The sequence below is a fragment of the Perca fluviatilis genome, chromosome 11, assembly GCF_010015445.1.
Source record: "Perca fluviatilis chromosome 11, GENO_Pfluv_1.0, whole genome shotgun sequence".
Taxonomy (NCBI): Eukaryota; Metazoa; Chordata; class Actinopteri; order Perciformes; family Percidae; genus Perca; species Perca fluviatilis.
Window position 1 is genome coordinate 29,533,968 of NC_053122.1, and position 27,733 is coordinate 29,561,700.

The 27,733-nt window shown below is 41.0% G+C and overlaps 2 protein-coding genes across 2 annotated transcripts in view; one reads left to right on the top strand and one right to left on the bottom strand.

Moving 5' to 3' along the window:
- LOC120568652 (palmdelphin-like) overlaps positions 1–12,082 on the top strand; it is a 29,910-nt gene extending 17,828 nt beyond the window's left edge. Inside the window, exons 8-9 of the mRNA XM_039816304.1 lie at positions 2,752–2,912; positions 8,342–12,082. Coding sequence (XP_039672238.1) covers positions 2,752–2,912; positions 8,342–9,343 — 1,163 coding nt within the window. The 3' untranslated portion in view covers positions 9,344–12,082. The remainder of the gene's footprint in view (positions 1–2,751; positions 2,913–8,341) is intronic.
- Positions 12,083–19,491: 7,409 nt separating this feature from the next.
- si:ch211-153l6.6 (cyclic nucleotide-gated cation channel beta-1) overlaps positions 19,492–27,733 on the bottom strand; it is a 32,605-nt gene continuing 24,363 nt past the window's right edge. Inside the window, exons 5-8 of the mRNA XM_039814653.1 lie at positions 25,098–25,307; positions 22,495–23,057; positions 21,834–21,925; positions 19,492–20,553 (exon numbers count right to left, since the gene is read on the bottom strand). Coding sequence (XP_039670587.1) covers positions 20,461–20,553; positions 21,834–21,925; positions 22,495–23,057; positions 25,098–25,307 — 958 coding nt within the window. The 3' untranslated portion in view covers positions 19,492–20,460. The remainder of the gene's footprint in view (positions 20,554–21,833; positions 21,926–22,494; positions 23,058–25,097; positions 25,308–27,733) is intronic.

Consider the following 27,733-nt stretch of genomic DNA (forward strand, 5'->3'; position numbering starts at 1 on the left):
ACAGGAGTGTTCAGAACATATGGAGCATACTGGACAGCCGAGAGACGATTGTTCTGCAGATGTTTCTATGGACATGTCCATACTTTGTTCCTGAATATAGGCCAGCACTAGAATCTACGTAGACTGATCACCTGTTCACTTTAAGGAGTGTTGTAGCTTAATGGGTGGTTCATTCATTTATATTTAATTATCGTAGAATGCCTGCACTCTACTTTGGCTATCAGAAATAATTTGTTGACTATTTTAATATTGATTTTAACCAGGATTTACCCAGAATTAGTTTAGTACACACTTAAAAGATTAATAAAACTGATAGACCATGTTGATTCAATTACATGATCTGAATTTTTGTTGCAAAAGTAAGTCCATAACTCGGTTAAAGGTGGCGTAATATACTTCAAACATACAACATTTCTGTAAATGTAGCTCTTTAGAAATGAAGAATTCATTTAACTACAAAGAATATACACTCCTAAATAAACACATGCATATATATATATATATATATATATATATATATATATATATATATATATATATATATATATGTGTAATGAAAGGTGCTATACAAATAAAATTGACATTGACATCTATAGATGAAAGAATGAAATAAATGAAACTGAGTTGATTAGACTGCAACTTGAATGGTCGGCCAAGACATAAAACTGCAAGGCTGTAATGTTAGTAAGCTTTTGCACCGTGAGGATTCTTTAAATAGCTTCTGTCTGTGCCATTCTTCCTAAAAGAAGTTTAGTGATGCTGGACAAGGCTTCATTTAGTGACTCCATATTCCCAGATACTCAGGGTTTGAATATCACCGTGCTTGAATACCAGTTCTGTACATGCTACCTTCAGCCAAAGGTTGCTCACCAACTTTGAGTTGCATATCATGTTTACAAGGCATGGCTATTTATATCCATGTTAGGCTTGGGTGGTATCTATTTTTTATACCTTCATACCTTCTTGACTCTATTCTTAGTTTACTGACTGACTACCAGTTGAGGGGGGCCTCTGCCAACATGGCTGCCAGCGATCAGAAACCTGGATGAGATGTTTACTCTCCACAGTATCCTGGTTTCCATTCCAGTACTGCAGCTTGCTAGTTGGCTTTCTCAAAACCAGGATTACGGCTTATCCAGATTTAGATGGACAAACACAAAATGATCATACTGCAAACACCTGAACCTAATGTTGCGTTCCATTTGCCTCGGAAGTCAGAGATGAGAACTTAGACTGACGCCACCCCCCACGTTAAATGCATTCCAGTTAGAAGTCAGAAAAACGGGGTAGCGGGACTCTAGCCAGGTTAGCCATTGTGAGCAATACCAGTTGATGACAACATATTATCCGGTATTTTGTGTGGCAACATGATTATGGATAGACAAAGATGGACAGTACTGGTTTAATGAGCCTGGCAAACTGGAAAGTAAGAATTTATGAGTCCTTAGCTGAAAATGTGGAACGGCCCTTGAAGTGGGATTTCCGACTGTCCAACTTCTATCTGTGGACATGTTGCTAAAATATGTGTATGCAGAAAATACAGCATAATAGGGCTGTGTATTGGCAAGAATCTGGCGATACGTATCACGATACGATACGTATCACGATACGTGGGTCACGATTCAATATATTTCAATATATTTCGAATCTGTGCGTAAGGCGATATATTGGGATTTTTTTTTAAGTATAATCTTAGAAAAAATAATATTTAAAAAAGACATGATGTTCATAAAATTCAAAGAAGTTTACTTTAGGTTAACAGAAAATCAAACTGGCAGTTTGGGATTGTGGTTCACAGGTTCTAAGGCCGGTTACACACTGCCGGCGTGGCGTAAGCGTGGTGTTTCTGTTGCGTGTCAGCTGCGTGGATTTTTCTATGTCTTTACACACCAGAAACGTGTCTGATGCGGCGCTGCTGCTGCTAGCCTTGTCTGGACACATGTATGTTTCCCATTGATAAAATGGAATACCATGTTAAACATAAATATATACTGATTTGATTACAGCAAAGACAACGTCGGCAGTATTGACGGCAAAACAGGCTGCAGAATATTTCGTTTTGTATTGACAGGTGCAATATTAGAAAATCGATTTTGTTTTTTAAATTACATTCATATATCTGTATCTCTCTCTCTCTATATATATATATATATATATATATATATATATATATATATATCAAAACCTAGAGGCTTTCAAACATCAACATGTCATTTATTAATATGCATTCATGTCTAAATGACATATAAACATATTTTCCTATTCTATTTTGCCTGGAAACGCTTCCAACACGCTCGCGTCTCGTGTGAAAAATAGGCGTCGGTCCTATTTCTAGCAGGCACGTGAGCGTCTGAGACGCGCCTCTCACGCAGGCAGTGTGTAAGCTCTAACCTGTTAACATGGGAGCTGAAATATAAACGGACATGCCACGCAGCTGACATGCTTGCGTGACGTGTCCAGTGTGTAACCGGCCTAAGTGAGCTAATTTTGATATGCTAAAGTAGGCCAAAGTTCAGCCACAGGTTGTTAGCTTCTAGCAAAAAGTCAGGCACTGCTAGGCACTGTTAGGCACTGCTAGGCACTGTTAGGCACTGCTAGGCACTGCTAGGCACTGCTAGGCAAGGACACTAGTGGTGCGTCTCAGCATAGCCATCTAGCGGTAGGAGGTTTAAACACAACATAAACGTGAACCACTGTCTTACATGAATATTTGGCCAACATAACTGTGTTTGTCTTCCTTCTGTGTCCCAGCTCTATTTGCCATGGAGATCAATGTGAGTAAAAACCTGCTGACTGGGACGCGCACGGTGCTTTCTACTGCAACAGTTCCTCCGGAGGAGTTAGAGCAACACACCGGGCGCAAGGTCTACGACGATGGCAGGAAGTGTGTTTACGCCTTGAATTCACAAGAGGTATTCATTTATTATAACCTATATTTATGTAACACTTTTCAAAACAACCTTCATAAAAAAACTAACATAACCCAAAACTATAAAAATAGCAAAGATTATGCGACCAAAGTCTTGCATTTTGCGACAATTTTTCTCAGACAGTGCAAGTATTTTTTTTCAACCACTCGTGCAACCTGCAAATTTAACAACTCAAAACTTTTTTTCATTTAATGTTGAAATAACGATGTAATTTACAGCGCAAACAGTCCAGCGGCCTCCAAGCCCCTCCCTCTCGTGATGACAAAGCGCCAACGCTTCCCTTCAGGCTCAGAGGCTAACATCAGTAGCAGCATGCTGTTAGTGTCAAAGCACCCCGAATGTCATTAATCAGAGTCTGCTTGTTCACTCTCCCCACGGCAGAGCTAACCGGAGCTAATCGTTAATCGTTGCTACTGAGCCTTCTGTTCCCGTTCTCTCCGTACCAATTAACTGTATTTATGGCATGAGCCCGAATAAAATCCGACATTTTCTTAAGCTGGCTGTAAAAGTTTTAAACTGCAACTCAGAGTTGTTTGAACAGAACTATGTTCAGATGAGAGTGCAACACGACACCTGCATAGTAAACGTTACAAAACAGGATCCCAAAATCATGGATTATTTAAAAACAATGATCTATAACAAAATGAATACACTTTGCATAGACTTAGTCTAATATGGTTTAACAGGAGTTAGGAGGAAACATGCACAGTGTTGAGATTTATATATATATATATATATATATATATATATATGTGTGTGTGTATATATATATATATATATATATATATATATATATATATGTGTGTATATATATATATATAAGCTAACAAAGAACTTGAGTTTTCAATTTGAATAAATAATTCTATATTTTCATTCAGTTCATAATGCTACTTGTTCTGATGCTGAAACAGTAAAGTGACCACTGACCACTTGAATGTGCATTTGTTTAATTAAAATGTGACTGTGAACATAAATAAGACATCAGGTTGTAGTTTCTATATTTATCATCAAAGCATTATCAGTAATACAATTAAAATGGGGGAAATGTGAAAAATTGCGTTGCAGGCCCCTAAGTTTTCTGCCTGTGCCCCTTTTCACATTTTCATTTAGAGGCTACAGTACTCCTAGTAAAACAACTTAGTCTGGAGCCCTGGTACAAGACAGAGTAGAACTTAAAAGTTACAGGGCACATAGTCTTTAAAGTTTATGAAAATGAGTTTTACATACAGTATGTACAGTGCTCAATGTGTATATATTTAAACATTTCTGTCTTAAAATGCATTAAAATAACATTTATTGGGGTTAGGGTTAGGGTTTTGTTAGGGTTTTCTATGAAGTCGCTTAAAAATATTGGTAGTCGCGGGTCACATTTTTTTTTGGGCTTGTTTCTAAAGTGTATTTGCTTATTTGGGCTTGTTCCCAGCTCCAGCAGATATTTTCTGTATGTTATTTAAACGTAGGAGTTTGTCTTGCCTGTTCCCTCTGTCCCTCCCCTTTCCCCATACACACAGGAGACAGCAGAGTTTTTTTTTTCCCCACCCACATCCTGCTTCTAATTGGCTCTGACCCAGATGGCAACGAGTACTAGCCAATCAGAGGCAGAGCAGGTCAATCTGTTTTTTTCTGTTTAGGAAAACGTCAGTGAGTGACGTTTAAATGAAAATACGCTTGAGTCGCGACTGATGGTGACTGGACTGTAGAAGAGTTTTTGGAGGAACAAATGTCCGGGACAAAGTGCGCAAAATACGGGAAGAAATATAACAAAGACTGGGAGAAAGAGAAAGGAGTAAAAGAATGGATTCAACCCGTAGTGGGGGACGACTCAAAAGCACTGTGCAGAGTATGTAAGTGTGAAATACGTGGCACACCATGCAGACCTCGTACAACATGCTAGCACAGAAAAACATAAACAAAAAATGCAGCACCGTTCTCCACAATGAGGCTTATGGAGATTGGGTTCACGGTCTCCAAACAGAACGAGTAAAGACGGAGAGCTGAGCTGAAGGTAGCCACCTATGTAGCTTAAAAATAAATAAACTACTGTGTGTACAGTTTTGCAAAACTGCGCACAGTTTACCAATCTGTCCACATGGTTATAAATTGACAATCTGTACCCACAGTTTAAAATCCGTCCCCACGGATTGTAAAACCGTGCACACAGTTTATTTAATTTTCTCTTCCCGGAACCTAGGGGGGCTCCATCGAAAAAGTCGCTTGTTTTGGGCTTGTTTTCACAGGCCTGCTTATTTGTCTCGCAAGATCTGGCAACACTGGCGGTCTCACGGCAGTTTGTGTAATGGTGATGTTAATTTTAATCTATTGATACATGTTCACGGGGACGTTTTTTTTTCGTGGTGGCCAGCACGAAATGGTCTATACGGAGATTAACGGGTAAAGCAAGCGCCACACCCCAGGGGAGGACGCCTCACACGCCGGGAGACGGCAGCGGGTGACGCACGACAATAACGGGACGGTTAACGGGGAAACAAAACGCCATACGCGGGACGCGATCCCGGCCTCCTGGGTGAAAGTCCAGAATTGTTTGACCCATCCACCACCCCAACCAACCTCCTTAAGCGGATTTTCGGCATTTTATACTACTCGCTACCGTAGACGTGCTGTGACCACGACATATGCTTCCCATTTAAATACATTAGTTTACATTTTTGTGCTGGCCTACACGAAACAAATGACAAAAATGTCCCCGTGAACACGTATCAATAGATTCAAATAACGTGACCATTTCATGTACTGCCATGAGACTGGGTTGGTCTATATGGCTAGACTATGGAGAACGACTGGGAGACTGAGGAGGTGGGAAATCATCAAATTCTTGACGAACCACAGCCTTACAATTTTGAACCAGTCAGGCGTGAGAGAGGGGAGGAAATGCCAGAAATCATGGCCCTCGAAGAGTTATAAATGCATGGTTTGAGGAAAATGAGTGGAGGGTTGGCCAGGTGTCCTGGTGAGTAAGTAGCTTACTCTCATTTCAGGCAGGATCACGGTACTGTTTCACCTGTTATCACTTCTTAATCCAAAAAAACATATAACCAACCTTTCTGCTACATCCCTATCCCTAGGCGATACAGTTATACATATATATATTTATATATATATGATTTGAATGGCCTCGTTTGGATGAAGATTAGCTTAATTCCTTTTTTCAGTTTTTTAACAGTTTAGTGGTATGTTTTTTTTGTTATGAGCTTACATCCCCCAACTAGTGATGGTCAAATGAAGCTTCGCAAACCAGTGTCTTTACTTTCTGAGCTCACTAGATGGCGCTCTCTGTTCAACGAAGGGTTTGAAAACCCATTGAATTGCCATTCATTTACCTTTTTCTTTGAACAGAGAGTGCCATCTAGTGAGCTCAGAAAGTAAAGACACTGGTGATATTTCGAGCCTTTTTAGTGGTATTAGATAACGACTTAATTTGAGTGTCCCTATGCCCCATATAACTAGCATTGTAAGCTAACCAGCGGTCCGCGGTAGCCTCGTCAAAGCTCCAAACTCATTCGATTAGCATGAAAACATGTCCCAGAGAGCAACAGAATAGGTACACCTCAGTTAATAACCCCTAGGTTCGTTTTGCGCCGGAATTGTCCTTTAAGCCTTAACAGCAAACACACAATCTCCACTGTTAAAAGTACCAACTTTTCATATTATATTCAGCATTTTGGTATGAGAAACCATACAAAACAATGGTGGCTGGTTCTAATCTTTATGTTTAATAAGCACATTGCATTAACTTTGTAGAAAAACGAGCGCCGTGTAAATTCCCATACTGTCTATGGAGATTCCACGTTGCACGGCGTTCGACTAGTCATGACTGGATTCCAAGATGGCTCCCGCAAGTAAACATGAACGCGACTGTCTTTATAATCTATCTTTTTTGATAAACTATCTGTACACTTACAATGTTGTCAATGCTTTGGTTCACATTTAGGGACCCTAAATATGCTAACGTTAACGTGTGGTGATATTTCGAGCCTTTTTAGTGGTATTAGATAACGACTTAATATGAGTGTCCCTATGCCCCATATAACTAGCATTGTAAGCTAACCAGCGGTCCACGGTAGCCTTTCATTAGCATGAAAACATGTCCCAGAGAGCGACAGAGTAGGTACACATCAGTTAATAATCCCTAGGTTCGTTTTGCGTCGGAATTGTCCTTTAAGCCCTGACAGCAAACACACAATCTCCTTTATGTTTGGAGACTAGATTAGTGGACTACAAGAGCAGTGTTTTTTGTAAGATCTGAGGTTGAGTATGCTGTAGGTACATATGGGCACAAATGTGTTGTGATTTCTCAGAGACCCAAACACAGACTCAGGAGTGATGAATGAAAAGAAATGTATTGTGATGAAACAGCAGATTGGAGGTGGATGAATGATGAGGCTACATTTTGAAATCACCTAAAGGCCAACTGAAAGAGGACAAAGTGGGGGTTATGCGAACTCTCTTTCCTGTTCCAGTCTGTCTGTAGCATGCTTAGAACATTCTCAAAGTCAGAGAATGCTAAAATGATTTGGTTTTGGTTCCATCTTGTGTTGATCATTCTATGTATTCTATTTCCTCTTATTTTCATTAGTTTTTGCTATTGTCATGTGTTTTATTTTCCATTAATTATGGTATTCTATCCTGTTTTTACATTGATTCCCTGTTTTTATGCTCATTTTATGTCATGTTATTCCGTTATTGTAAAGCACATTGTGCTAAAGTTATTATTATTAACATTATAATCAAAAGTTGGATTGAGTAAGATAGATAGAGGATAATTCCTGCATTTCTGCACTAGGGTAAACAGAGGATGCCAGGTTATCAAAGGTTTCATCAACCCTTGTGTTGTTCTCCCATGTCAAAATTAAAACATTTTTTATACGTTTTTTGTAGCATTTTTCGACGTTTTCTTCACTTTTTCCCCCCACTACCACCAGTATACACTTCCACCAATTTGTTACCACTATTATTAAGTTTTTTTTTATAGTTAATAAACCTCATGTATCCTATATGAAATTTGTATCTAATTTTAGAGTTAAAAAAAATGCAGAAAGTATACATTTTTATGACTGATAGTTAAGATCAGGGGATGCTGTATGGATAATCACAGACTGTTAAAGTTTGGTCAAAAATTGATTGAAACATCCAAAAGTCAATGAGTATTGAACCGATCCTTACTTTTACTTGTGAAGAGCGTTTCATGGAACCATCTGTGTTAACTTTTGGACAATTTGGTTGAAAGAAACCCACATTTCTGATGTAGAAACTTTGAAAACAGGTCAAATTTGACCCAAGGACAACATGAGGGTTAAATTGTGATGTGTTTAATGTCTTGAACAGGATTGTTTCAAATTGTTGAGTTGTTGTGTTCTCCCAATAATAACCCATGTTCCTTTCTACTTGATCAGAGCTGTGAGTCGGAGCTGTCAGCCAGCGAGGTGGAACATTTGCTGAGAAGCGCCACAGTGCATCGCCAAGCAAAGCAGCTGAACCCCGGCGGGAGGGAGGAGCATTGCTTTTACCACCACCAAGATGAGAGAGACACAGTGGGAAGGCTTGACCTCAGAAAGCAGCGAGCATATCTGGCTAACCGTCTCCTCGGGAACAACATGGCGGAGAAAGACTTGAGCTGCAGGGAGACGTGGCAGAGGAAACCAGGGCCAAAGCATCGCTGTGCTCAGCTGGAGAGCCATTACAGACGGCCCCAAGAGGGGAATAACCACAGCAATAACCTTGGCAACCACAAGGGGGCGGGGCAGCACTATGGCAACCAGAACGATGGCCACTCCAATTCCTACCTAGTGAGAAACGGTCACCGTGTTGCTAGCCACCACGCACGCAGCAGCAGCATCCCAAGCAACAGTATGGCCAAGGGAGGCCCTCTTCCCAGGTCACATGACCAGGAAGCAGTGTCTGCCTACCAACCGCAGCTCTGCTACACTCCAGCCAATCATATTCCTCTCAGCGATTACATCAGCGTGGACGAAGAAGAAGTGTACTGCTACTGCAGCCACGATGCTCTGTGCAGCGGCAGAGTGCCCTCCCCCCTCTACGCAGACGACCCCACCTACACCATACTCAACACCATGGATACCACTGAGCCAATCACGGCCATCTTCATGGGCTTCCAGACGGCGCAGGATGACAGCAGGCCGGCTAGGGAGTGTGAGGACTCGCTGAAGGCAGAGCTGGTCATCATTGAGGACACCGAAGACAGCGAGTACGACCACAGCACGAAGGAGAACAAGTGCTACGTCCAGCCTGGGGACAAAAGTTATTCAACAGGAAGCTCAGCCAATGGAAACTTTGGACGAGTGGAGGGAGTTGGAGACAGATGGACAGAGAGACGGATGGGGCCAGGTATCAGAAAGATCCAGAAAAAACACAAAGCCTGCTGTACAGTCTGCTAACAGCACTGACTGACACATGGCTGAGTGTCCAGTCTACTAACAGGACTGACTGATACATGGCTGAGTGTCCAGTCTGCTAACAGGACTGACTGATACATGGCTGAGTGTCCAGTCTACTAACAGGACTGACCGATACATGGCTGAGTGTCCAGTCTGCTAACAGGACTGACTGATACATGGCTGAGTGTCCAGTCTACTAACAGGACTGACTGATACATGGCTGAGTGTCCAGTCTGCTAACAGGACTAACACTGACTGACTCCACTCATTAACACCACAGCATTCATTCCATACATGCACTGCATTGTTTTGCTTGATTAGTTTCCTGATATTTTGTGAATAATCTGCTACTATGAACAGGTCTGACTCATGTTGTGTGTTAAGGGTTTTCGGCGTAAGCTATGCAGTAGATGGAGTACATGCGCCTCCTTAAACAAGTAGCTACACATCGGGGGCTACGGCAGCACCACGTCACGACAACTACTGTGATTCGTTACTTTTGCTCCAGGCTAACTTTTTTCCTCCCGCAAATGTTTGAAATGTAGCAAATAAAACAAGGAAGGTGTGTTTTCATCCACCTGTTTTTATTCACGCTTTCAATTTAAGTGGGTAAAAAGGCCCGGGAACTTAACTTAGACCCAGTCCCTGCAGTCCAAATACAATGAGTTCCCCAAAAGGTTTTTAGTCCCTGGGGAAAGTTCCTGCGGTTCGAAGGGGCTTTAGAGCTAAGCTAGTGAACATAGTGGAGCATTAATCAGCTAAAGAGAATATCAGACTTACATCATCAGGTGAACACAGACATGACTCCAAATAAATGCTTGTTTTGCTCCATGTCTGCTTGATATGTTAAAAATATGCGTTTGTTTCCTAATATATTAGCCTTAATAACTTTGTAAAACGTCGCATCTGGCAGCGTGTCATGGACATGTTCTGCCAATAGGTGGCAAAAAAATCTATTAATGCAGATCAAATACAACATTACAAGGTACATACAAAGGTATCCACCCAAAAAACCCAGTACCAAGTATTATCAAAACTTCTTCAGTCAAACCATACCAGCATCATATCTTTTTTGGACCCAGAGCTAGAAAAAAAAGACCATCACCGCAGGGGTTGTTTATTTGAATGCGGCGTGTGATTGGCCCAATACTGCAGCAGCTACAACCCAGACAGACTGATGTGGTGGTGAAGTTGAGCATGGTGATTTTTTTCCCCCAAAATTTGTATTATGAAATACGAGGACTTCTGGTGATTGGCTTCGGTTTGGCCCTCTTATTACGCATATGATACATTAGCACAGAGACTGAGTGTTCATGACATTGCAACTCTCCAATCTTTAATAACAAACAGCTGCTCATAGGGTGTAGGCCAATTAGTTTTTCACAATGGGAAAGGAGAGGTATCCATGATGTGACGGGATGGTCTCAGATAATTTCAAGACCTTAAAGACAGCTATAACTTACCGGGCACTTCATTCTTTTTTTATTTACAGCTTAGGGCATCCCTCAAGGCTCATGGTATTCCGTGGAATCAGCCCCTAGAACAACACCCATTCCATAGAACCATCAGTTCCAGAGGTGCCTCTAAAGGTTTAGCCTCCACACTTTACTCAAAATTGCTTGACACTTGTTATAAGACTCTCTGTAGACAGGCAATGGATAGGTGACATCCCAAACGATCCCGACCATCAACAAATTCAATTATGTGCACAGAACTTACCTAACTCCAAGGAGAATGCACTTCATGAAAATTGTACCTAATTCCCTTTGTTCCTTATGTTCTCTGGGGGTCCATGGAGCCTTTATCCACATGTTCTGGGAGTGCCCGCCTGTAGCTCAATTTTGGAGGGAAGTAGCCATATCAGAAGTGAATTGTTTTGGCAGGCTTAACAGCGGCTAAGAAACTCATTGCAATGTGTTGGAAACAACCTGACAAACTTTCCATCACTCATTGGGTTGTCACATTTCTCGATGTTATCCACATGGAACAATCATATGCTCGTACAAATGGGGTTAAGGCAGACAACCTTGATCAAAGGCTCTGGTGTAATCAGTAGGTGTGTTTCCATCCAATTGTCAAGCAAACTTTTAAAATGTTGCAAAAAATAAAAATAAAGAAAATGCGAATAAGAAGCTTTTCTATCAACTGGTTTAAAGCGAATAAACTAGACTACGCAAAGCGTAGTTTCTTCACAAGTTGACGTTAAGCATGGTTGTAGATAGCAAACCGGCTTGCTAAATCAAAGAGAAGCTAAGTTCTTTGGCTAAATTGAGAGAGGTAGCATTGTATAAGTGGGCCACCTGTGGGTTGTGGCAGAGGTGTCAGCAAGACAACTGTTCATCGATGTGTATACGCGGTGTGCAGAGCCACACGATTCAAGCTGTTGAAACAATTCGTCAATTTACCCGAAATGGCTTCCCCCATCCTCAGTCATGTGAGTTACATGTTCGCTACGTCACAACTTATTCGGCAAAGCTGTTTCCATCTCCCATTTTGCACATTAACTTTTTTTTTTTTTTTGAAAAAGGCAAAAACCACCTCAAGTGAGCGTAAAAAACGTTTGCGAATTTGAGGACGTTTTTTTGAATTTTGCCATTTCCATCAACATTTTCTAATGCGATATTTCAAAATACGGCTAAAAATACGTTGATATAAAACACAGCTTCCATTAATCAGCAGGTCTTTCATTGTGACCCTGGAGGTCCTTGGGATGGGGTGGGAGGGTTTATTTAATTTTATTTTTATGTATTGTTGTTATTGTTTTAATTGCATTGTTTTCTCTGTCTGTTTTCTGTCTTTGTATTCCTACTAAAAAAATAAAACCGTGATAATACAAACGTAGTATAATTACAGTACTGTGTCTCACAATGTATCAATAGAAGAAAGTTTAAAGGTGGAATCATACTTTTCAAATTCTTGAGTTCTTATCAGAGTTAGCCCGCAGTGAATATTGAATCTTCACTGAGCCTCTGCATTGCACTGCATTTTAAAGGAACTACTAACGCTCCGTTAGTAGTCTCCCCAGTGTTTCCCACAGATTAGAAAGCAATGTGTGTGAGTAAAAAATGACATTATTATTTATAATATGTTTATTTGATACACAACTGCTACATATAGTGTTTTGACCTCGACAACCCAACTGCATTTTACCGCAAACTTGGGACTAGTTAACCTTCTAAAGCAGGCGCAATCGCTTGTTTGCTAAGAGTCGCTTTAACACACTGACAACATTGTATTCAGAATATAAAATATTTTTATACCACGTTTTAATATGTAATTGTGTAAAGGTGTTCACGAGATAGATACCAACCTTTCGTGAACTTGTGAATTTCGCCAGCCGTCTTTATGGAGACAAACGCTGTGTGCACAGTGGGCTCAATGGTGTTTTAACTCCAACGTCGCCTTCCGGTCAGCTAACAATCACCTTAACCCTAAACGTAACTTCTTTGACATAACCATTGCCGCGCTGCCTGGAAGGCGATGTTGGGGGCTAAAAACACCAAAAACCACACGGTAGGAGGAGCTGTGTGTGTGTGTGTGTGTGTGTGTGTTTGTGTGTGTGTGAGCGAGACACAAGTGACAGAGAGACGGAGGAGAGCAGGGAAAGGAAATGCAGAAGAACGTATTTTAAATAGCGTTTAAAAAAAATAAAATAACGAAACGCAATGTGCGATGGCCGGTGTTGATAGTGCGGCGCACCGCCACACATTAGTCTTTGTGTGGGAAACACTGCTCCCAGTGAACAACAAGATGGTGTCCTGCTAATAAGGAAGTGAAAGAGCGCTGTATATTTGACGGAGTGGGCAATTCAGTGTGGCAAGATGCTTCCATTCATATGTTGGGTATCGAAAGAAGTTGGAATCAGTATCACTATGGTAATGACAGCCAGCCCTACAGTGAATGTCAATAGAAATAAATTCTCCAACCACCTGCACCATTATGCACTTCTCTGCTCTCTGAATGATTACCTATTCTCAATTAACGCATATTATACTTCTAATGAATAAATGCATGTATAGAGTGCACTATGAAAATGACTATAAACAGAGTATTGAGGAGCTTAAATTTATTGTCATTGTGCGACACATGATAATGAGATGATCAGTGTAAATAAATAGAGCAGATAGTGTGGCTCCCTCTGCTGGTGCTAACACCTAATAACTCACAGTTGACATACAATAGATTTCTTCTAATTTCTATGATGAGCTCAACAAAGTGAGACAGGCCTTTATTTCTAATTCCATCTGTTTGATAAATATAATTGTTTTAAATAAACTATTTGAACCCTTGTGTTGTCCTTCGGGTCACCAAGGAAAACGGGACGGGTCCCGGTGACCCGAAGGACAACACAAGGGTTAAATTAAACCATAGCGTTCCAGCGGAAAGAGATCATTCATTTTTTAAGAAACATTTGCAAAAATATCGCCATATACAACAACAACCAGAAGGGCGACAAAGCAATTTGGGTCAGAATTAATCGAACACCACCATTGTGTCAGTTTGAACCCTGTAAATGTATCAGGTATTTATTTCAAATACAGGTACTACAGTATTGCTGGTAGATTACAATAAGAGCATATAGTAGTTTTGTAAAAACACATTGCTGGTTTGCAGCACACCAGTATCTGATTAACGTTACAGACGGTAGCTATTTGTTTCTAGCTCCAGGCTAACTTTTTTCCTCCCACCTCCAGCTAGCTAGCTGTGCTCTGCTCTTGTCAGCTAATCTTGTCAGCTCATCCTTCTGTTTCTTCCAGTATCGGATTCTCCTGGGGTCAATGCCGAAATGTCTCGCAGCTTTTCCACCTGAGTTTTCCTCTGCATACTTTTAAACTTTTTAAAAAAATTTTAAATAAAATTTTCGTCTGGTTGCCATGTTCCTCGTTTTCAATAAGTTGTTGAAAAGTCCGTCACTAGCACTAAAAGAGACCCGTGTTACATACAAGTAGCTACTGCCATCTATTGGCACCTGTACGTTACTCCAAACTACACTTGGCTGAGTAACACATACAGCCGCATTGACTAAAATACCAGTAGGACAATAATACTTTAAATGAGTACCCATAATCCAGAAAAACAAAGTTTGGAAAAAAACATGAATATATTGTTGAATCTGTTAAATTAAATTGGTAGAAATGTACATTACGATGAACTTGAATTTTATTTGTGCTTAATATTATATGAAAGGCACTTAGGAGATTATCCACACAATTCTTTTGCCTTTATTTGTCCGTGTTGACCACGCCCCCGGCCACTATCAGAGGCCCAGCGTTTAATTGACTACCGTTTTTTATTTGAGGAATTAAGGTAATCCAAGAACTCTTTTTCTTTTGTTTAGACTAATAGCTTTTTCCAGTAACTGCTGATGATGTCACGCTTTTAAACTAACTTCAGTCTCCCTCTTTCATTCCTTCAACCAGCTTATCCAAAAACCTGTTTATATCCAAGTCTTTGATAATGTTTAAAAGTAGCTGTGTTTCTCCTTCTTTTCCTTTGGCCATGCAGCTCTACTCGGCTGGTTGGTTTGTGTCCAACAACCATAGCAATGCCAACTGGCCGTGAACTGTCACAAACTTCAGTAAAATCCCTGATTGGGATGCAGATTCTGAATGTGTTGTATACATGTCCAAAGAATGCTTCTAAAACCTGAATAATATCGGCCTATCCCACGTCTTAATTGGAAAATTCTAAATTCGGAAAAGAAGGCCTTTTTCAGAATATTAAAACTGAATATGCTGTTTACATCTATCAAATTTGGAATTTTGTCATATTCCGAATAATAGTGGAATATTGGTGTGGATGTAAACGTACTCTACGTTTGAACTGTGTATGTCTACAATTTCTACAGTATGTGTAATGACGCTAATAAACTTTCTGTGTACTATGTGTGTGTGTGTGTTCTCTCTGTGTGTGTCTGTCTGTTCTGTGTGTGTGTGTGTGTGTGTGTGTGTGTGTGTGTGTGTGTGTGTGTGTGTCAGGTACAGAGGAGGAGTGAAGAGGAGGCCTTGACTGACCCTGGATCATCTTGCTGGCTTCACATAGCTTCAGGTTTTGCCATGATTGCAAGAAACTAACAAACCATATTCTTCCATATTCCAACGATCCTGCTTTACCTACTGTCTCTGCCCAGATTTTGTAAGATTATTTTTTGGGCATTTCCAGCCTTTATTTTTGACAGGACAGTTGAAGACATGAAAGGTGAGAGAGAGAGAGAGGGAATGATATGCAGCAAAGGGCCACAGGTCAGAGTCGAACCCGGGCCCGTTGTGTCGAGGAGTAAACCTCTATATATGGGCCCACTTACCAACTGAGCTATCTGGGCGCCCGTCTTACTCCACTTCTAATGTTGCTGTTCCGTTCTGTGCAACCTCCATAATACACTCTGTTCTGTTTGTGTGACAGCTAATTGTGAATCACCAGAGGCCCCACCATACCATATTATCACCATCATGTCAAGATACGCTATTTAAACTTATTGCCATATTCTGCAATATATTGCAATTAATTACCTTTTTCACAACTTGAAATGATGTCCCCAAACATCTGTTTTAGAGAAATTTGTCAAACATTTCTCTGTTTGACAAAACAACTCAACTGCACCATCCAGTGGACTGAAAAGGCAATTGATTTTATCATTCTTGCACCAAATTTCAATTCTCCTGGGCAATTTATATGATGAAAGAGAGCTTCTTGGCGTCTGTGTATCGATACAGTATGGCCATGTAAAGTATGGTCATGCTATGCTGTATGGATCTACAGCTAATTACTCTTTGACCTCTAGATGGAATGACGGAGCCTTCTTTATCATTGCTGGCTGCTGCAGGCTGTTTAAGAGTAAAGTTGCTTGTGACTCCCATCTTGGCAGTACACCTTCAACAATAGTGATGTACTGTAGGGTAATGACATCTAGGACTGGCTACATGTGTTGTCAGAATGATCCATGTACACTGGTGGTGTGACATGTCCAACATTTTAGAGGATTAAAGTGTCCAGAGAAGAAACTTTGACATGTTGTAATTTGGGAGTTTAGGTCAGATATATTTGGTTTAGTCAGGAGTCTCTTCTCTGCATGTAGTATTTTATCATTAATATGTTATCACACACTGAACTCGGAGTCTAATGGCACCATCACTGACCAGGTGATCAGCTTCCCACTGCATGTTCCCTGTGTGGTTTGGATGGATTTACTTATAGCACCATGCGTTTGACTTTGTCATGGTGTACATTAGAGCTGTCAGTCTTCCTCTATAATACCATTTAAATAAACATTTTTTTTTAATTCGAATATGTAATGGTCAAATGCAGCTGTTTTTAATATGTACTACACTACTCAGGCTTATGCATTGTTAATGCCACTATCAGCATGTGGTAGTTGTTACACGTTCTGTCCCCTAGAGGGACTTCTAACATTGAAGGGGACCTACATCATGGCGCATTGCACGCAACTTTGTTAACATTCATTTTCCACCACGAGCATGCAGCGACAAACACAAATCAACACATTTTATTATTATTATTTTTATTTTATTTTTTCTTGTCTTATTTCACTTTTATATGTTGTATTACATATGTGACATATATGTAATTCCTATGTTCGTATCCAGAGGGTGGGTTGGGGTGATGGGAGGGAGAACAATGTGAAAAATGTTTGCTGGGTTCTGTATAATTGTTGTACACTGTATAACTTGATGTGATTAACAAACTGAAATTCAATAAACTCATTGGGAAAAAAAACTAAAAAAAACACAAATCAACAGAGAACTCTGTAATGAAACATTATCTAACAAGTGTACTGAAGCGGCTCTGTCATAAGAGCTAACGGTGCTCGGTTAGCACAATGACATGTTAGAAAGCACAGCCGAAACGATTTGTCATAAACTAGCTAAGTAACAAACAATACATTGAAAACTAAACCAGTGCTGTCACTACTATTTTAGTGATTTATAAGCAACCCGTTTCTTGCGGATTGTCACGTTACTGAGAATACAGCTGTTAGAAGGTAATATATGAAGTCAAAGCTAACTCTGACAGCTGTAGGGCAGCTAATGTTACTATAACTTGCGACGCAGTTAGGAAACCAGAACGAGCTAACTAATGTTAACATAATGACTTTGGTTTGATGGATGTCGATTTTGAAGTCATGTTAAAACTATTTCCCTGTCCTTCCGATTTCCAGCCGCCACCTGTCACTCCCGCGTTATTATGGATCCCGCGTAACTTCAATGCAAGTCCTGCCCTACGAAGCAGCTTGATTGGTTGTGGTTAGGCATTGAATAAATCAATAAAAAAAAAAATTCAATAAAGACACAGGGATTTTACTACCTGCTTGGATATCTCACATGCAAATTCAGAGTTGTATGGTGTAAGATGGGTCAGGTAAATCAATGGGACTTGTACAGCGCTGCCCAGACAAAGAGAGCATCTGAAAAAGTCAGACTGCTGAAGCCTCATTAACTTCAGCTAAACTCTGCCACAATGAGGACTACTTTGTTCCTTGCCCCTAACAGTGTAAGCTTATTGCACTTCAATCATTTTTTAGCCAGAATGAAGAAGACAATAGCGACCAACAACTCTTTCAACAGCAATAACAAATGGATTGCACTATGATAGATTTGAAGAAATTGAAACCTAGTCTGGCAGAAAATACAGATCCAGCTACATCGTCAGGTTGCACAGTGACACACAGCTCAAATCGAGTAAATCAGCTATCAAGGTGGTTTGATCCCTTGTAGTATTTGTCTACTGTAACACATCAAAGCTTACAGCACATCCAAAATATAGTGATGCTAAATCTCCCATTTCTGAGTTGACTTGAAGGCGTCTTTATTGGACAGCAGAAAGAAGTTGAGTTTATTGAGGAAAGCAGAGAGTGAGCCTGTTCTGGAGCTACAGAAGCCAAACTGATGTACAGTAAGGAGGATGGATTACTATAAAACACACATGCACACACAGAAGTCATCTCCTATAAAACATGTCAGACTTCCAATTCAATTCATTCTGACACAATATATTATAAACCTTTTACAAATAGAAGCTTTAAGGATTCATAAGCGTTGCTCAAAGTTATAAATATATGCAGCAAAAATACAGTACAAGAAATCTCTTTTTAGGATAGGACATAAAAATATGTAAAACTCTTTACTAGACTAGAATAGAATATGGGATTCTCAGTTATAGTAAGCTATTTTGCTGAAAGAGCAGAGCCACAGACACACAGAGTTTGGCCAGGTTGTAGCAATCGTATCTGGACTGTACTATATGCACCATGCCTACACTGTTACACCATTTAGCTGAAAATATGTGGTAATGACAGCTCGTTTTAAAGCTGAAGTGCAGAGCATTTGTCTCCTCCCTCTGGCAGTGACAGTAATAACACAAACACCGTTGAAGTGCTTATAGTCTGGCTTAGTTTCGCTTTGCCAGACCTTCCTCCACAGCGCTGCGGAGGAAGGTCTGGCTAGTCCACGTTTATCGGTGTTTTAAGCCCCCAACGGAAGGCACTAGGATTAGGCAATGTTTATGGTTATGGTTAGGGTTAGGGTTAAGGTTAGGGTTAGGGTTTGGTGCCTTGAAGTCAACTTTCGCAGCGCTGCCTGGAAGGAGACGTTGGGGGCTTAAAACACCATCGAGCCTAGTCCACACAGCGTTTCGGGATGGGAGAAAAACATGCTCTGGTTTATTGGCTTTTTTTTAAACCAATCACAATCGTCTTGGGTGGCGCTAAGCTCTGCGGTGCCTCTGCAAAATAGCCTGGGGAAGGAACTTGTTTTGGTGGAACGTGTACGTTCAAAGGTTGATTTAGTCGTGCAACAGAAAACTCAGATTGTACAGATAGTCTAGCTAACTGTCTGGATTTACCCTGCAGATGTCTAAGGAGCAGTTAACCATAGTCTTCATAAATCCACCAGAGTTAAAAATGCCAACACAAACAAAACGGAAGGAGCAGACATCGAGTGAAATCCGCCGGAATTTCCGACAGTAAGATATAGACCAAGGCTGGCTTGGTGTTCAGACTGAATGGGAATATTCCCCTAAATATTCACATACATATTTTTGATGCAAAGTCAGAGCCTGCATTCACCTTTCTTCAGAAGCCAATGGGCAAACAGAGTGTAACAAAACTAATGTACCATTAGGCAACTAGCTGATAAAGGTTTTACTGATCAGTTTTATTCAGGTTCAGGGTGTCCATGCCCTGGTGCGTACGCCATACATTCCATGCTAATAAAATGGTAAATAAAACTAGCATGACTTGCAATTTTGAGACTACAATATCCTCAAAAAGGTTTTTCATGACCCCACAAAACTGCTGCCCATTCTGGATTTATCTGGGTTACAACCAATCTCTTCCAAAGAAAAGGCAAACCATCTGGTCTGTGCGACTGTGACCCAAATGGTATTCAGTTAGCAGCTAGCACTGTTTAGCCAACATGGCTGACATTGAAACCTGGAACATCCAAACTCTTTTGATCAATGGCTCATTAAAACGTTTCACTAAGGCAGTGATTTTCAAAGTCTGGGTTGGCACCTTTAAAAATAAAATACAAATTGAAAAGAACACAACATGCTAAACCATTTTGCATGTACCTTCTCAAATCTCTGCATAGCTAGAACATTTCTGAATAAACGCTGTACGCTATTAATCTACTTTAAAATACAGACTGAATTAATATCTGAAATTAAAATGACTGCCCAGAAAAAGTTTGAAAGTCACTGCATCATATTCAGTCAGTCATAAAAATCCACAAATATCAACAGTTGAACTAGTCCCATAATTCATAAACACCCACAAATCAAAGTGCTGTAAATATTAAATATTGAAGCAGAATACTGCTAAATTTACATAAAATCTGGGTCACACGTCAAAAAGAGTAGTATTATTATGATTGCAATTTTATACTCAGTTATTATTGGGACAGGGATTCTGGGAATACAGAGGTATCATATATAAGAAACTGTGACATACTGTTTCCGACATCATGCAACAGACTTTTCCAGACATTAAAGAATAATGGAAACCCAAACTAGATAAATGAAGAAATAGTCCTCTTCTCATGAGGCATCCTATAGACACTGCACTGCGTTTGAAATGGCTGTCAGTTGAGCGTGGTCGTTGCTTACTCCTTCTTCTGATTGGCTAAGAGGGAGGCCTCCCATCGCTGCGCCATGGCATTCTGTCGTCTTGGCACAGAAGAGAGGGAAGAGGGGAACTGGAGGGAGGGGGAGATTTAGCTGAACCACTGAAGCCAATATGGTTGGATAGGTGGATATGGTCAGATGGATTATAGGATGGAGGGGTGATGGACAAGGCAAAAGAGAAATAAACAAAGGATGGGACATTTCCAGGAATTATTAGACTGATGACTGCAAGAGTGATGGGTTGATGAGTCAAATTTGCTAAATTGTGAACTTATGGATTAAATAGTTAATCAGTCAACTGATTAACAAATCAGAAAGTTCACAATTAATAAATGTAACAAATGAATGAGTAAAGGAAGAAATCGTCACCCAACATGGAAATTGCAAAAGAACAAATTTGAAAATGTTATGATTTTCATGCCATATTAAATGGACTGTTCTTATATAGCGCTTTTCTAGTCTCAACGACTACTCAAAGCGCTTTAACATTGTACAGGAACCATTCACCATTCACACACATTCATACACTGTGGCCGAGGCTGCCGTACAAGGTGCCACCTGCTCATCAGATAATCATTCACACACATTTACACTCCGATGCGCAGCATCGGGGGCAACTCGGGGTTCAGTGTCTTGCCCAAGGACACTTCGACATGGGACTGCAAGGCCAAGGATCGAACCACCAACCTTCCGATTGGCAGGCAACCGCTCTACCACTGAGCCACAGCCGCCCCTAACATTCATTAACATGAAGCAATCCAACACAGTGAAATATAACCAGCTACTGTGTAACACTATACATTCCAGAAGTCATTATATTGCATCTTTGTATCAAAATGTTGGAATAACTATCACTGTAAATCAAATGTTTCCTACCAGGTGTACTGTGTATGCCATTAAAGCTGCACCCATTAATATTTCTGTATAATTCATGGATCAATGCAGAGCAGTTTAGTGTTGAACATCATGGATAATTTAACATCTAAAAAGCCAAATATTTTTGTGAGGAGTTGGATGGGGATCATTAAAAGTATGTCTTTTCTTTCTACTAAGTGGCTTTCTACAAATGTGCATATATGCATGACAAAATACAGACTCTAATGCCTGCAACAAAGTCAAGTCAAGTCTGTTAATGGTTTGAAATCTTGTCCATTAAATCCTGATCGATTTACAGATTGAGTACTCTTTATCCCATCACTTAAGTGGATATACATACAGATTTTCAGACTTCCTATTCAGCTCCAAACAGAGGCTGCAGAACGCAACTTTGTCTCCAGATAGACAAATACTGTAGTGTGTGTGTGTGTGTGTGTGTGTGTGTTTGTGTGTGTGTGCGTGTGTGTCAGCCAACCTTGTGGTCACAAGACATACTGGATCGTTCCATTTTACGGGTCCTGGAGGGGGACGAAGGGGAGGAGACACATCTGTCTGAAACCTCTGGCACTGGAATAAAAACAAAGGGAACAAAAAGACCATTAAATCACACTGGGAAAAAACAATTATCTCATTAACCCTTGTGTTGTCCTTCGGGTCACTGGGACCCGAAGGACCACACAAGGGTTAAATGATAATTTAATAAGATTATCATCCAGATTAAAAACCAGATTTGGTATGGTACAGCAACTTTGGTGCAAACTAGCAAACATAAGATCTCCAAGATGTTAGAATTGCAGGGAAGGTGATTGGCAACGCACAGAAACTACTTTGCAGTATATTGCAAAGTGCTGTACACAGGAAGGCTAACAGAACTGCAGATACCTCACACGTTTAACATTTCAAAATGTGGATTAAGAATGGTAAAAACACACCATCATCTGCAAACCTTTGAATTATTACTGACACTATTTGGATTCCCCAACTATAAATTCATGGAGTTAAGGCAAGGGACACAAAATGGCTATCACTAATGGTGTGGAGGGGAGGAGTTATACATTGTTGGTTCGGGTGAAATCTATGAGTGCTCATTTCAGCGGAACTACTACGCAACAGAAATGTTCCTGATACTTACGTACCGTTGTAAGTGATGTTATCGCTGAGGCCTGGAGACACCAGCACAGTATCGTACCTCTCTCTCCCTCTCCTCCACATCTCCTCCCTCTGCCTCCTCCACTCCTCCTCCCTCTGCCTCCTCCACTCCTCCTCCCTCTGCCTCACCATGCGGATCTCCTGCTCCACCAGCGACTGGCTGCTGAGGGAGCGCAGCTTGAAGAATGGATTGGACGAGAAAGTGCTTTCCTGTGTTTCCATGGACACAGGGGCGGAGCTTAGGCAGAATTCAGAAGCGCTGCGAATGATGAGATTGGAGGTTTCCACGACGATGACATTGGCGGAAGACACCGCATCCTTGATTGTGGACCAATCGGAGAGGCCCCCGATAGCAGAGGAGACTAAGCGGTTCCTGGAGGCGGAGATGGAGCAATCGGGCTCCAAGATGATGACATTATTGGCTGTCATTTCATGGTAGACAGATCGGGGAAGGGAAGAGGAGCAGGAAGGGGATGGGGAGATGGACAAGGTAGGAGTGCGGCAGGCTGGAGGTCTAGGTGGAGATCGTCCTGTCTGCGGGGTCGAGCCTCTGAACACAGAACAATTGGACAGGTTTCAGTTCAAAGGCACACTTTATCTGTTTCCCAGTAGAAGGAGACAGGCTTTTGAATTCTGATACTCCTTTTGTTGGATATTTGATGCAATATTCAATATCCATGTTTTCAAATCTTTTTACATTATATAAACAGTGGATCTAATGCGTAATGTGAAAGGTTTTACTCAAAGTGACAAAGCAACAGAGAATTATCATGAACTCAGCAGTTCTCTTCAGACTACTTCAGTTTGTTTAAACACAACAGGCAGCTGTTTTCAGCAACAAAAGCTCTGATTTTCCCACAATACACAACCTCATACCTGCAAACTCAGAAGGGCTGAGAAGGAAGGAAATAAAGGGAAAAAACAACATTTTCCTAGTGATAAAACAATACATTTAAAACGGTTCCTGAACTGAAAAAATTATATACAGTACAGCCCAAAAGTTTGGACACACTTATTAATGGGGTTGGAACCATCAGTTGTGTTGTGCAGAAGTCAGGTTGATACACAGCCGACAGCCCTATTGGACAACTGTTAGAATTCATATTATGGCAAGAACCAATCAGCTAAGTAAAGAGAAACGAGTGGCCACCATTACTTTAACAAATGAAGGTCAGTCAGTCCGGAAAATTGCGAAAACTTTGAATGTGTCCCCAAGTGCAGTTGCAAAATTGAAGGCATACTGAACCAGCATGGCTACCACAGCATCCTGCAGTGACATACCATCCCATCCGGTTTGCGTTTAGTTGGACCATCATTTATTTTTTCAACAGGACAATGACCCAAAACACACCTCCAGGCTTTGTAAGGGCTATTTGACCAAGAAGGAGAGTGATGGAGTGCTGCGCCAGATGACCTGGCCTCCACAGTCACCAGACATGAACCCAATCGAGATGGTTGGGGGTGAGCTGGACCACAGAGTGAAGGCAAAAGGGCCAACAAGTGCTAAGCATCTCTGGGAACTCCTTCAAGACTGTTGGAAAACCATTTCAGGTGACTACCTCTTGAAGCTCATCAAGAGAATGCCAAGAGTGTGCAAAGCAGTAATCAGAGCCAAGGGTGGCTTCTTTGAGGAATCTAAAATATATATATGTTTTCAGTTATTTCACACTTTTTTAAGTACATAATTCCATATGTGTTCATTCATAGTTTTGATATCTTCAGTGAGAATCTACAATGTAAATAGTCATGAAAATAAAGTAAACGCATTGAATGAGGTGTGTCCAAACTTTTGGCCTGTACTGTATATATATAAAATTAAATGATTTATTAAAAATGTAACAACAATAACTTATAACAATAACTTATTTCACCAGTAAATTCCTGTTAACGACAAAAAAAAAAACACTGAATGGGAAAAGGGTATTTTACAATTACTTTGAATGCACCACAAGGCTGGCAAGGCGAGGCTGAGTTCACTTTTTGCGAACATGCCATAACAACTTTATAATTGTATACGTCAGTGTTGTGTGCTCGTTCCCCTGCCATCAACTGGCCAAATAAGTTATAAAAAAATGGTTAATGCAGTTTTAGTTTTAGTATTTTCCCAAAGTTAAGCACTAATGACAGAATAAGGAATACCATTTACAAACAATGCAGTATTTATCAAATCTTTACGATAATCATGTCATCACGCATTCAATTAGCTGTGTACCACACTGTTTTTATTACAGCCTGATGAAAACGAGGGCTCTTGGAATTGTCTTTCACTCATGAACTAAAGTCAAACTGGTTTCATTTCAGAGCCTGTGTAGTTTTTATAGTGATTTTAAATAGTATCCCTACCTATACACATGTACAGGTACAGTAAAAACAGTAATGTTAGTCATCCTGTAAACATTTCACTGCAAATATCCCATTACCAATTCATGTCACAAAACCTTCCGTTTCCCAAAGGCACAAATGGCTTAGATGATCTTGGTCCAATTTAAAATCTGTGAGCTAAGCTCATACTCTTAAAATGCTTTAGGTAAACACCACCAAGACTACATTCTGCTGCTTTGTAGGCTTCTGCAACTTGATAATTTGTTACCTGGGTGTAGTTAGGCCCTGTGTAATCATCCCCCTCTCCCTGCGGTGGTGTTCCTCTCTCTCCAGAGTCAATCGGATCTCTCTCTCCACCGCACTCTCTGGCTCGTCCAGCGGGCTGCGGTAGGACAAATCATCCAGGCCCGAGTCCTCTGAACTGGGGGACAAGGTGGAGGACAGGGGCGGCTCCCTGGGCACTGGTGGATGGATCTCCCTTTAAGAGGACAGGAGGAAACCAAGCTTTTTTCTCTTCTGATCCACATGTACAGTAGTAGCCATGTAAAATGTTTGCTCCCAGCGATTATCCACTGGGAGTGTCCCCCCTCATCCTGTCCTGACAAGGCGTGTCAAGGTTCCACAGTTAACACGGCCATCCAAGCGCCATTCATTCAGTTGCACCGTGTCACCATGAGAAGGCGCTTCCTTGCCCTGTTTTGGCCATGTTATTAACAGGATGTTTCCCAGACTTTCTGTAGTTGCTGAAACTTCAACAATGTTTGCCGTCCCTCAGCTGTCAGTCGTTATTAATCACATTTCTTTTTTAGCTTAATTTACCTTAACTGAACAGCTTCAGAATCATTGGAATGGTTATATGATTTTTTTCAAGTTGAATGATGGTCGTCTCGCTTCCCCCTAGCGCCTGTGAGCGCAAAAACCACCCTTACAACTTTCGGCCGGCAAGCCACCGGCCTCAGCGTCAGGAAGTATGGTGTGATATCAGGTCTCGCGATGTAACAAATTGCTTCACGGCACTGCACACATACGCCCATTCAGGAACCGGCTAACAAGGTAGCGATGGAGTTTTTCGCACTACCGTCATGGCTGAGCCAGTACAAAATAAGCAGAAAGCTAGGAAAGCATTGTCTGAGGAACAGAGAAAGAGGAAACAGCAGACTGACCGAGCGAGGAGTCAGACACAAGTAAACATAGGAGCTGCTAAATATCTATTCCGAAGCTGTAGGGGGAGCTCTATAGAGAAACCTGCGAGCAAAAAGCCAGAAAACAGCGAAGAAATGGCCAAAACTGCATAGCACCCCTTTAACAGCGTAAACCCTGGACGTGCCTGGAACACCTAACTAGCGAGGCGCCCAGGGGGTATCCTTACCAGAGGCTCTACTCTTAATTCCTCAAGGATGACTGAGCTTCTCATCCTATCTCTAAATGAGACGCCAGCCAGCCACTACTGAGAAAACCCATTTCGGCTACTTGTACCCGGGATGTATCACCCAGCCTTCACGACCAAGTCTTTCTCTGTCACGACAGAGGCTGGAGCCCTTCAGGCCCAGCGGTACCCTGCGACTGACTCCAGAGTCTGCTTCTTCAGTCCGATGGCAGAATACTCCAACCAGATGGGGGCCCCAGGCTTCCTCCAGGCATGGTGTGACCCTCCTCCCAACCAGGGTCAACACATATAGAAGTTCAATACACCCATGTAAATACTCACAACTTCCTGTCTGTCTCTTTCCTATCTTTACCTTTACCTAAAGACAAATAATCTAATGTTTAGAACAGGGGTCTTCAACATTCTTTAGGCCAAAACCCTAATGCCAGGATCAGACTACACAAATTCAGCCAGATTTTGACCTGACAAACACGTCGCAGTCAATTGTTCAAAGTCGTGCCTATGAGACATAGATGCCTATGAGACATAGATGAGTATCAAAACTTTTGGTAATGAAGAGAACTGAATACTAAGTAAATAAAAGCAAAGCAGCTTTTTTTAATTTTATTTTACTTTTAGGACCAATGTCATCTGTTACCAAGTATATTTTACAAACAGCTTGACAAAGCCAATTCAAAAATGTAGTTCAGTTGTAACAAGTACCGTATTGACCCGAATTTAAGACATATTTTTTTCCTATGAAGATATCAAAAAAATCATGGTTGAACTATATTTGGGGTCTAACATTTTAAATACCAATATATATCCACAACAACAGGTGGCGCCAAATAGCCGTAAACTGAATGTGCTTCTCATGACCAGAGCCGTCAATCCAAACTCACACAGTGTGAGGAAGCCTGAAAGACAAAACGGCTCAAAAGTAGGCCAAGTTAGCAAACAAATGAGAATTTTTTTTTTATGCTAACTTTAAAATAATGCTGATAAACCTAGCATAGTCGTCAAACAACTGCCAAGCAGCCAATAAATCTGGTGTAGCTGAATGTAATGTACAGAGATGGTGAGTCCAAAAAGACCATCTTAAAAGGTCCCATGGCATGAAAATTTCACTTTATGAGGTTTTTTAACATTAATATGCGTTCCCCCAGCCTGCCTATGGTTCCCCAGTGGCTAGAAATGGTGAGGGTGTAAACTGAGCCCTGGGTATCCTGCTCTGCCTTTGAGAAAATGAAAGCTCAGATGGGCCAATCAGGAATCTTCTCCTTATGAGGTCATAAGGAGCAAGGTTACCTCCCCTTTCTCTGCTTTCCCCGCCCAGAGAATTTGGCCCACCCATGAGAGAGAGACATCATGGCTTTCAAACGAGCAAAGTGACAGTTGGCCACCTTGCCCCCCCCCCTCCTCCTCAATAGCTACAGACACAGAAATGGCACATACTAAGGAAAGCTCATTGTGGGACTGGCTCTTGTGGCTGTAATTCTGCACCAAGGCTGAATTTTGGGAAAGAGACTTCAGATACA